The sequence below is a fragment of the Carettochelys insculpta genome, chromosome 3 (assembly GCF_033958435.1).
Source record: "Carettochelys insculpta isolate YL-2023 chromosome 3, ASM3395843v1, whole genome shotgun sequence".
In the NCBI taxonomy this organism is placed as follows: domain Eukaryota; kingdom Metazoa; phylum Chordata; order Testudines; family Carettochelyidae; genus Carettochelys; species Carettochelys insculpta.
The window spans coordinates 6,800,062-6,811,639 of record NC_134139.1 but is presented as its reverse complement, the minus strand read 5'-3'; the positions used below and the strand labels follow the sequence as shown (position 1 = coordinate 6,811,639).

Here is an 11,578-nt window from a genome sequence, read left to right as displayed (position 1 = left end):
CGGGAGCGGCTTCCGCGCGTCTCCTAGCGCCTGCCGTGGAATCGCTGCGTCCGGGCTGAGGCGTCGCCGGCTCCTCTGAGCCCTGCCGCGGGCGGACCGCCGGACGCACCGTGCCCCGGGCCACATCCGCCACGGCCTGGGACTGCGGGAAGAAGGGGGCCGGCGCGGGAACACACCACACTGGTGAGCGGGCCCCATACCGCGCAGCTCCCTTCCGCCTGGGACTACACGGCCCAGCATGCAATGCGAGATCCTCCCCCCCCCGGGGCTTACAACTCCCAGCATGCAGCGCGTCCCACCCTTTGCAAACACACACCCTGTCTTCCCTCCCGCCGGGGTTCTTTCTTGCGCTTGCTCTGCGCTGCCCCTAGTGGCCTGCCCGAGAATTGCACCCCTTGACCACCCTGGTGGCAGCATTGCGGCCCCTCCGCTTGTCCTTTTGCTGCGGCGGATGGCAAGGGGGTTGCAATGGGGGCAGGCAGGCTAGCTCCTCCCTTTTCTTTGCAGCCCCACCCCATTCCAGGGGCTCCTATGCTTGTGCTGCCCGTCCCTGGTGCCAGCGGCTCCCCTGACCGGCAAAGGACAGCTGTTCCCTTTGGAAGGGTCATATTCTTGTTGTAAGGCAGCATTAACTGCAACTGCAACCCGCAATGTTCCCTCTAATTTCTTCCATCCAAATGCAGACTCAGTTTTGTGATGTGGACGGAGACGGGGCAGATGTGTGCCACCCATAGAAACAAATGCAGCCCACTGTGGGCAGCTGTGGGTACTCTGCTAATAAGCTGGGTGGCATATGAATCATTCCTGGGCAAGTGCCAAAGTGCTCAGCTTGCTGAGACCACTGGTTATCACTACACCAGGTTCTCCAGCCAGCAGGGCCTGTGCTAGTGAGGCGCTAAAGGGAGGAAGGTCTTCCTGTGAGCTACTGAATTTCTCACTTGCTCTAAAACGCAGCCCAGACTGACAGCTTAGGGTCAAAGCTCAACCTTCTCCTTAGAGTTAAATTTTATTTACAGGACAACAAAATCTGTGCGAACTTCCTTCCCGTGTCCTCTCTCAAAGGCAATGGCCCAATGTCAAGGGCGTCCAGTAGTTTTCTAACTTTTTGATCTAAGCTCTCACTTTGACTTACAATTCTTGTTTGTGCCCCCTCAGTCCAAACAGGAAGGTGTGTGAAATAGTCTCGGGGCAGAGCTAGTACTGGGCATGGAGACTGCTGGGAGCAGAAATCATGAAGCCCCAGTGGGTGGTAATGGTGGCCTATTGAAGTGAGTTGGGGGTGGCAGTGTTGATCCCTCCCTGAGCTCTGCCTGGCATCACACCTCAACCCCCGAAATTTCCTCTAGGCTCCACTGAGCAGTATGCTCACAGTTTGAAAATCTCTGGGGTAGCTCTGTTCTGAAGCTTGATATGTCCATTTTTATTCCTTCCATTCTTGACATAGATTCTGGATCTCCATTCCAAATGGCTAAGTGTAGTGCCTTGCATGTTGAACGATAACAGAGAGATAGCTGTGCTTATCTATACACTATCAAAACAAAAAAGCAGTCCAGTAGCACTTTAAAGACTCCTCACCTAATAAATTACTTTGTTAGTCTTTAAAGTGCTACTGGACTGCTTTTTTGTTTTGATAGTATATAGACTAGCACGACTATCTCTCTGTTACGATTTGACAAAGATGGCGTGGGAGGAGCTGGGCTTAATCATTGTGTCCAGGACAATCAATTAACTCTTTCTGACTGATACAGTGTGGAGTTTGTGCATCCCATGATTCTCCCACAGAAAGAAGGTTGGAGTTGTGCTAATCTTTTCCTATGTAATCTTACCACAAATACACATATGATATGCTTGCTGTGACTTGGATGTAATCCTGAAGTCACTTAAAAAGCAAAGACTATTACGATAGGAAATCTATATTGCGTTTAAAAAGAGCGTTTAATGTTTATAAACCAGAGAGGCCATTACTGGAAGAAATGGAGAAGACAGGGAGCAGTGTGCCCTGTTTACCTGCAGTGTTCTGCAGGTTCTTAGTAGGGATATAAAACCTTATTTAATTAGTTAGTCAGTCAAATGGTAATTTTATCTGGTTAACCAATTAAATGTGGGGGAGCAACTCCAAACTCTGCCCCACACCCACACCTGGCTGCGGACCAGGGCTGCTCTGTCCAGGCTGGAGTGCCCAGCCCCCCAGTGCTTCTGGGCCAGATTCACCATGGATAGGGGCTATTCCGGCCTTGTTGGAGCATCTCCCCTCTGGCGGCAAGCCCCATGGGGCTGGAGTAGCCCCCTGCCTGTGGAAGGTAAGCCTCAGCCCACCTCCATCCCCAACTTCATTCTTCAACCTTAATCTTCCCTGTTTCAGTTCTGCTCCCAATAAATCGGCATGACTGTGGATCTAATACAAGAACAAAATGTTTCCATCCATGCTTTGTAAATGTCATTATTTGCACAGCGTGTACTTTATGAAATAGATGCGTTGGGCACCACTCTTGTGGACCTTCTAAAGCTTTCAGCTGCTTCTACTAGCTACGTCTACACATGAATGCTACATCGAAATAAGCTATTTCGATGAATAGCGTCTACACGTCCTCCAGGGCTGGTGCCGTCAACGTGCAACGTCAGTGTTGGGCAGCACCACATCGAAGTAGGCACTACAAGGGAGCGTCTACACGCCAAAGTGGCCCACATTGAAATAAGCGTGCCAGGAACAGCTGCAGACAGGGTCACATGGCAGACTAGCACTTCCGGGGCAACAGCTAGCCGCTCCCTTAAAGGGCCCCTCCAAGACACACTCAGCCTGCACAGCACGCAGTCCGCAGAGCCATAGGCATGCACACCTCGAGCGACGCAGTCATGGATCACCTTCTAGTCACAGAAGAAGAAGAGGAGCTGCCCCCAGGGGAGGAGGAAGCAGCCCCAGACCCTGCTGTCCTCCGCGCCCCCCCACCCCCCGCCGCACATGCCGCCGGCTGTGGAGCTACCCCACGAGCACCGACTGGTGGGAGTGGCTGGTGCTCGGCAAGTGGGACAACGACCGCTGGCTCCAGAACTTTCGCATGAGCCGGCAGACATTCCTGGAGCTCTGCCAGTGGCTCACCCCCGCACTGAGGCACCAGGACACCTTCATGCGGCGTGCCCTCAGCGTCAAGAAATGGGTCGGCATCGCTGTCTGGAAGCTGGCCACTCCAGACAACTACGGATCCGTGGGGCAGCAGTTTGGCGTGGGCAAGGTCACCGTCGGGGCTGTCCTCATGGAGGTAAGAGGACCCGCTGGGGGGGAGCCCTGCGGGGAGAGGGCCAGACACACCCTGCACACCCGTCACTGGTGCTCTCCCATGTCCTTCCCCTGCAGGTCGTCCGCGCCGTCAACGCCCTGCTCCTCCACAGGCTCGTGCGGCTTGGGGACCCAGATGCCGCCATCGCGGGGTTTGCCAGCCTGGGCTTCCCCAATTGCTTTGGGGCTCTGGATGGGACCCATATCCCCATCCGAGCTCCAGAGCACAGTGGAGGACGCTTCCTGAACAGGAAGGGCTACCATTCGGTGGTCCTCCAGGCCTTGGTGGACAGCCGGGGCCGCTTCCTGGACATTTATGTTGGCTGGCCTGGCAGCACCCACGACGCCCGGGTGTTCAGCAATTTGGGCCTGTGCTGCTGGCTGGAGGCGGGGACTACATCCCCCAGCGGGAGATCCCTGTGGGGGACACCACCATGCCCTTCTGCGTCGTCGCAGACGTGGCGTACCCCCTCCGGCCCTGGCTCATGCACCCTTACACGGGCCATCTATCAGCCAGCCAGGAGCGCTTCAACACGTGCCTGAACCATGCGCAGCAGGTGGTTGAGTGCACTTTTGACCACCTCAAAGGGCGCTGGAGGTGTCTCCTCACCCGCTTGGATGCAGGCCCCATCAACATCCCCCAGATTGTGGGCACGTGCAGCACACTCCACAACCTGGTCGAGAGCAAGGGGGAGGCCTTCTTCCAGGGCTGGGCTGTGGAGGCTGGCAGGGCTTACGTGCAGCCACCCGCTGCCCCCAGTCGCCAGGTGGACCCCGAGGGGATCCGGGTCCAGAAGGCCCTGTGGGCCCATTTCGACCAGGCTGCAGGGTGAACACTGGCAGGCCCCCCACTGCACCCCCCCATCCTCCACAACACTCCCTGCCCCCACGTCCACACCACAGAGCACCCAAGAGCACCCCCCCCTACTTTTCTTGCAAATAAAAGTAGACCTGTTGTTTTCCAAACCAAAAAACAGTGAATTCTCTTAATATTAATACAAATATCTATATCTATATATATATCTATATAAAAAATAGTGGAACAAAAGGGGGGAACTATTTACGTGGGGGGGCAGGCATCATAAAAGAACACGGGTCTAACACAAACTATATACAAAATAATGGGGATATGTACAAAGGGGGAGGGGGGGCCACGTCCTGGGCCCCGCACCCCCTACTGTCCAGCACCTGGGGTTGGTGGGTGCGACCCTTGCCTCGGCCTCTGCCCTGGCCGAGGCTGGCTGGGGGCCGGGCGAACCGGCAGATACGGCCGGCGGGTGTCAGCAGGCCCTAGGTCCCCCTCGGCGGAAGGCCCCGGGGTAGCGGATGGCAGTGGGACGGCGGGTGGAGCAGCGGGTGGAGCGGGCAGAGTGGCAGGCGGTGCAGCATGGGGGGCCAGGTAGTCCGCTATGCGCTCAAAAGTGCACATAAAGGCCCCCCATGCCTCCTGGCGCCAGGCCAGCGCCTGCTCCTGCAATTGCAGGTGCCGCTCGTCCACCCGCAGCTGCCGCTCCGACACCTCCAGCTGCTGCAGGAGGGTCGCGAGCAGCTGGGGGTTTGTTGCCGTCCTCTGGTGGTGCTGGGTCCGCCGTCGTCCCCGCCCTGGAGCTGGTTGGTGCTCCACCGAGGGGCTGGCCTGCAGTGATGGCCCCGGTGGGCTGTCCGGGACCACTGACACCTCGCCGGCGCTCTCTGGGCCCTCCGATGGCGCAGCTGAGGAACACGGGGGGGGAAGAAGAGTGGAGACAGCCGTTAGTGTGGTCCCTGAGCCGTGGCCCTTGTCCCCCCACCCCTCTGCTGCTGGTTCCCCATCCCCATCCGCGGGAGATGCTGCTGCTGCTGCTGATGGGTGTCCCCCCGCACCCGGGGAGACCCTAGGTTCTACTCCCCCCATCCCCAGGGATGGGGCATGGCACTGTCCTGCTGCGGGGGCAGGGGCTGATGCACTCTTCTGAGGGACATGCCACTGCTGTCCTTGGGGCCATGGTCATCTGGGCATGTGGGGGGCCCTGGTCACGTCTGTTGTCCCCGCCCCTCAACCCCGGGGGTGTGCCCCGGGGGGGTACATACCTGACGGTCCACTCCCACGGTCAGGGGATGCCCTCTGGGCGGATGCCCTGCTGGAGCTCCAGTACGGCAGGATTATTTGGAGCCCCCCATCGCTGGAGGAGGACTCCCCCTCCTCCTCCTCTGGCGTCCCAGGGGTGGGCTCCTGGGGGGGGTGCCCCTGGGGTGCAGGGCTTGCCTCCGAGGCAGACTCCGCCTCCGGGGCCTGCTGGGGCTTGTCGGCTGAGGTGTCAAGAGTGGCCGGCGGGGAGGAGGTGTGCCGGGGGCTCAGGATGGACCTGAGCTCCCTGTAAAAGGGGCAAGTGGCGGGGGTGGCCCCAGATCAGCTGGCCACATCCCGGGTCCGGGCGTAACCCTGCCGCAGCTCCTTAACCTTACTCCTGACGTGGTCAGGAGTGCGGGCAGGGTGACCCCGGGCGGCCAGGCCCTCGGCCAGCTGAGTGAGCACATCCGCGTTCCGCCTCTTGCTCCCCATTACCTGGAGCACCTCCTCCTCACTCTAGAGCCCCAGCAGGTCCCGGATCTCGGCCTCCGTCCAGGAGGGGCACCGCTGCCTCTTCCAGGGCTGGCTGCCAGGCTGGGAGCCCTGGGGGTGCTTGGGGGGCTGGCGGGCGGCCATCGCAGCGGGGGCGTGTCTTGGGGCTGCAGGGAGGCGTGCAGGCTGGTCGCGTGTTACTGCTGCTGCCTGCACGCGCTCTCAGCTTCCTGCACAGGAAGGCAGGGGGCGGGGAGCTTTAAGGGGCTGCTGCATGTGGCGACCATAGAGCTCAGGGGCTGGAGAGAGTGTCTCTCAACCCCTCAGCTGATGGCCGCCATGGTGGACCCCGCTCTTTTGATGTTGCAGGACGCGGATCGGCTACACGTGCCCTACTTCGACGTTCAACGTCGAAGTAGGGCACTATTCCCATCCCCTGATGGGGATAGCAACTTCGATGTCTTGCCACCTTACGTTGATGTCAACTTCGAAATAGCACTTGCCATGTCTAGACGTGGCAGGCGCTATTTTGAAGTTGGCGCGGCTACTTCAAAGTAGCCGGCACATGTAGACGCGGCTACTGTCTTAATTTTACAGCATTTTGAAAATTAAGAGCATAGTATTTTTGGAACATAAACAACCAACTACCAACCATGGACATGAATGCAAAATTATACTTCAATATAAATTTTCTATCTACCATCAGCATTTAATTCTACAGGTGCCATTACTGTTTTTTTCTCCACTGTTCCGATGAGGTCAATGGCTCTTATTGTATGTGTAGCATGGACTGAGCAATGTTGGATGGGAGGGCTGTATCTGAAAAGAGAGGTTTCTGACTCCTTAGCATGGTGACTATGAGAGTAAAGTGAGATTCCCCGGGTTTTATGCCTGATAGTGAATGATGGATGGGAAGGTGTTGGTTCTGGAATGTACACAGACAATAAGACCCAATTCTGCTCATAAAAATCACTTCAGTGAAATTCCATTGAAACAATGTTTCAGAGGGGTATCCATGTTAGTCTTTGTCTGTAAAAACAACGAGTCCTGTTGTACGTTGATGACTAACAGATTTATTTGGGGACACACTCTCATTGAAACAAACTGGTGTCAGTGCAAGCATAGAGATCTGCGAATATAAGCTTGCAGGACAGGGACCTTTGATACTCTATAGCATCAGTGGGGAAACTACAGCTTGCAAGTCAGCTTGTGGTCAGGGGCCACATCAGTGAAGGTAGGGGAGGTTTTTTGCTCCTCACTTTCATGTGGCCTCCAACTGATTTTTCAGTGAATCAGTGGCCCCCAGTCCGAAAATGATTCCCCAGTACTGGTGTGGCTTCTAGACTGTAATGTCTGTGTCTACACAGGAGAGTTCTGTTGACAGAACTCAGGGAGCGTCTACACTCATAAAGCCTTCTGTCAACAGAGTCTGGACAGAACTCCGCTTTTGCCTTGACAGAGTTATCCCTCAAAAATTCAAGGCATAACACTCACTCTGTCAACAGAACTGCAATGTGGCCACTTTTGTCGACAGAGAAGTCTTCCAGTTCACCAGGCAGTCCTGTTTGCAGAGCTTCAAGTCAGCTGTTCTGTCGACAGGGCAGGGTAGTCTGGCCACTCTCTGTCAACAGAGTAGTGTCGACAGATGTTACTGTCAAAAGAGGGCTGTAGTATAGACATAGCCAATGGGAGGTTGTGGTGGGCTTATGTATCTGTTGAACATAGGGAATATGAGATGTTTGTGTCTCTTACCTAAAGATCTGAGATAGGATCTGTGGGCCAAAATTGGGATGGGGGTGGTTTGTCTGGGGCTGCAGCTGATGTTGGAAGTGTATATGACTCTAGTGTAGAAGAACATGGGAGTTTTTCTAGACTATAACTAGAGTTTGTGTGGGTGTTGAGAGCACATGTAGGTTTTATTTTAATGGGCAGTGTTATGTATGTTCCTGTGTGTGTAGGGTTGCCAGATTTTAAGAAAAGTTTTGTGGGACTTGCAGAGCCCTGTCAGCAGCCCCACCCATGGGATCCCCAGCCAGAGGTCAGGGGACCTTGGCACCCCCATGTCTGGGAGCCAGATGGGGTGCCAAGCCCCACCAGCAGCTCTAGCTGTGGGATCCCCAGCTGGGGGTGGAGGGACCCCAGCAGCCCTCTGGCTGGGAGCTGGCTGGGGCACTGAGCCCCACTGGCAGTCACAGCTGTGGGAACCTCTGATTTTAGTTGGCAGCCCCATGGGACATTTTTATGTTAATGCGGGACATGGGGTGGGGGTTTCTGACCCCTGTTATGAAACTTAGGTAGGCAAATAGGTTACAAGGACACTACAAATATATTGTATATGGAATTGCAAAATAGGTTTATATTTGTATCCAGAGTTAAGGATGTTCTTCAAAGCCTACCACTTGTCCTGAAGTGTGAATAATGTTATTGATTTAAAAAGTTAGCTTTTGGACAAATAGTTTGAAATGGAGAGAAATTACTATGATGATGAGCATTATAGAAACACCTGCTAAATGTGAAACACTCTCCCTTCCTGTACAGTATTATTTTATGTGATAAGCGCTTCATTACATCGCTATGAAGACTAGGGTTTTCAAAGGGGACCATGAACATTAGGCACTCCAGTCCTGTTGATTCTGATTAGCATTTAACTCCCTAACTCTGTTTATCCATTTGAAAATCCTATCTAGGATGACTAAGGTCAGAGCTGAAATCACTGCAGAAGCCATTCAGATTAGATAACAGCAGTTTTCTTTGTTTTTGCTACAGTGTATAAAATGACTTCAATAAAGTCTGCAAGAGGAAATACAGAAGTAGTCAATGCTAGAAGGACGGAATCACATGATGTTTCTGGTATTATCAGTCTCGTGAGATATTTTACGGAAAAAACTTTTGGAAGAATTAATGTCATCTATCTTTTGTAAGTAGCAACATTTTAGGAAAATAAGTGACATTCTCCACAAAGTACCCAGAATTATAAATCACTGTGTTACTCCAGCAAGAAAACTTTGCTGAAACAGAGACTGTTGTCAGGTCCTTGTTACACCTGTCTGTCCTCCTCACTAGCAAATGTCTTGAGACTCTGCAAGTCTTAACCTGGTCTTGCGGGTAACAGTCAGTGAACCCCAGTTCTCACGTTCATCAGAGAGGTTTCTGTCAGTATCCTGTTACTGTCATTTTATTTCCATATTACTGCACTGAAATAATTCATAATAAACTAAAATACATTTATTGATAAAGAACATAAATTAAGTGATGCTAAGCAAGTGTAAAAAAGGTAGGTGTTGTTCCAGAGAAAACAAAATAAAACATGCTTTCTAACGTCCAGTTTTTCAGCATAAAAAGCTTCAATCTTTGCCTAAACAGACTTCTCATTTACATTGTTACCAGTATCTTTAGTCCTTACAACAAGAGGGTCCAAAGTTCACAGAACCAGAAGGTGGTGTCTTCTTTGTTCCCTTAGTGATGGATAAATAGAATGTCCTTTTCTCTGGTTATATTTTTCAACGTCTCTGCTTCTAGGAAGACATCCTGGCAGTTCAGACTCTGGAGTTTTCCCTGGTATGTGTATCAAGCTATATCCTGTGATGCTTGTTAGCTTGATTGCTTTGTTTACTTTTTATGAAAATATACTTTAATTGTCCTCTGCCTGTATCTAAGCTGGGCAGTCAGGTAAATTCACATTCCTTTATTTATGAAAAGCTTGTTTGTTCAGAGGTACCAAACCATATTTTAGGAATATATTTCCAGCACACATAACTGTCCATGCACAACCTGTACATATATCACACAGTGATATTCATGACCATCATCTCTTTGGTTTTATGTGTCAAAGTTTGACTCAGACTCACAATTTATCAGACCACTCTGTTTTATTAGCAAAGCCGCTCTGCTAATACATTTAGAAGTGAGCCCCCCGAGTGGGGCTTGTGTCTCTTAATTTATACAGTTTTTTGGAGAACAAGTTACAGAGAAGTTACAGACAAAAGAAGAAAAAGATTTTAGTCACCACCCTTCGAGATCCCTGAGACCAGTCACGTATCTTCAATTACCTGCCACCCTTAACAATCTCCTTTAACAGCTTCCAGTTAACTTAACTAATTGCCCTTCACACCTTCCATTCTGATGCCTGCTTCTTAGACGTGCTGGCTCCATCTTAATTGCTTCTCCATTCAAAAGCTAACTGTCCCTATGTGTGCTCCCTCAGATACTTTGTAACATGTTTTGGCATGCCCTCTCATATACAATGTATCCAGCATGTCCTCTTATACAACGGTATACTTATACAATGTTATACTTCCACATATGTGACATCTTACAAGGCACTGTTTAGCTAACTATTTTTACAGCAGTGTATTGAGACTGTCTTTTTCCTGTTGGCATAAATGGACTATTAGGGTCATAACATGCTACAACCATTTCTCCAGAAAACTTCAAGAAGCCATGGTCTACACAGGTAGATAGTATTTATCAGGCTTAACACAACATGACATAATGTCATTAAAACAATGCCTTTCTATGGCTGCGGCATCTCTGAGGGGTCAGGCTGGGGAAGGGTCAGGTTGGGCTGCCTGGGACGTGGGGGAGGGATACCTATACACTGACTAGAACAGATCTGTGCCAGGGCTGGATTGGGGCCATGGGTGGAATGCCTCTTTCAATCTGAGGCATGTTTGGAGCATGTCCTGCTGCAACAGGCCCATGATGGGGGAGAGGCATCTCTTCCCACCATATTCCTGAGCCTCTGTCTTAGTAAGTATCTGCGCAGCCATGCAGCACAGAGGGAGCTTAGGTGGGCAGTTGTTTTGAATATGGGCAGCACTGCAACTTTTGCCACAACTGTCCCTTTATGGATCATAGCTACAGGCAAGCCTGGATGGCTGCTCCAAGAGTCTGCAAATAGAGACTAGCCAAATAATGGTCCCGGGTGAGGGTCCACGGGTTGGAAGTGGTGGGTTTAATAGATTCAGGGTGTGGTCAGACCCTCACGAGGGAACATCATATTGAGACCTATGCAACACTGTCTGCCACAGTCTTCTTATTGGCTGGGTCTACACTAGCACCCCCCTTTTGAAAGGGGGATGCTAATGAGGCACTTCAGGATATGCTAGTGAGGCACTGCAATGAATAGGCAGTGCCTCATTAGCATAATGGCAGCCGTGGCACTTCAAAAGTATAGCCGAATAGGAATAAGGGGATTTCAAAGTGTGACGGGTCCTTTCAAAAAGGACCCCATGTAGATGAGTCATGGGCAATCGAAACCAGCACTTATGAAGTGCCACAGCTGCCATTATGCTAATGAGGGGCTGCATATTCATTGCAGTGCCTCATTAGCATATCCCACAGTCTCATTAGCATCCACCTTTCGAAAGGTGAGTTCTAGTGAAGAGCCAGCCATAGTGTATATACAAGAACATGCACCTGGACCCCACAAAGGAAATGCATGTGGCAGTAGGGAACCATACTGAAATTCTTTAGGTGGTTTGGCAGATCACAGTCTGCAGCTGACAGGTGCTTGGGGGAAGGGGAACATTTTGGGCATTGGGGGAACCCCTTTTTGTTCCCCTTGTAAGTTCCCAGAGAGCGCAGTCCTGCAGCCTGCATAGGCAGCTGGGGCTCATCAAGGGTTGGCCAGCATCAGGCTGAAGTGGAAGCACCTGGGACCAATAAAGTCCTTTAGGCTTTTCTATAAAGGGGCAGCAGAAGGAGATGGGCGAGGTGTCCAGAGAGAACAAGGCTGGAGGCGTGGAGACTGCAGACCAGAC

At 52.0% G+C, this 11,578-nt stretch overlaps 1 protein-coding gene across 1 annotated transcript in view; it reads left to right on the top strand.

Moving 5' to 3' along the window:
- Nucleotides 1-44: 44 nt before the first annotated feature.
- CFAP61 (cilia and flagella associated protein 61) overlaps nt 45-11,578 on the top strand; it is a 253,647-nt gene continuing 242,113 nt past the window's right edge. Inside the window, exons 1-2 of the mRNA XM_074988390.1 lie at nt 45-183; nt 8,583-8,733. Coding sequence (XP_074844491.1) covers nt 8,591-8,733 — 143 coding nt within the window. The 5' untranslated portion in view covers nt 45-183; nt 8,583-8,590. The remainder of the gene's footprint in view (nt 184-8,582; nt 8,734-11,578) is intronic.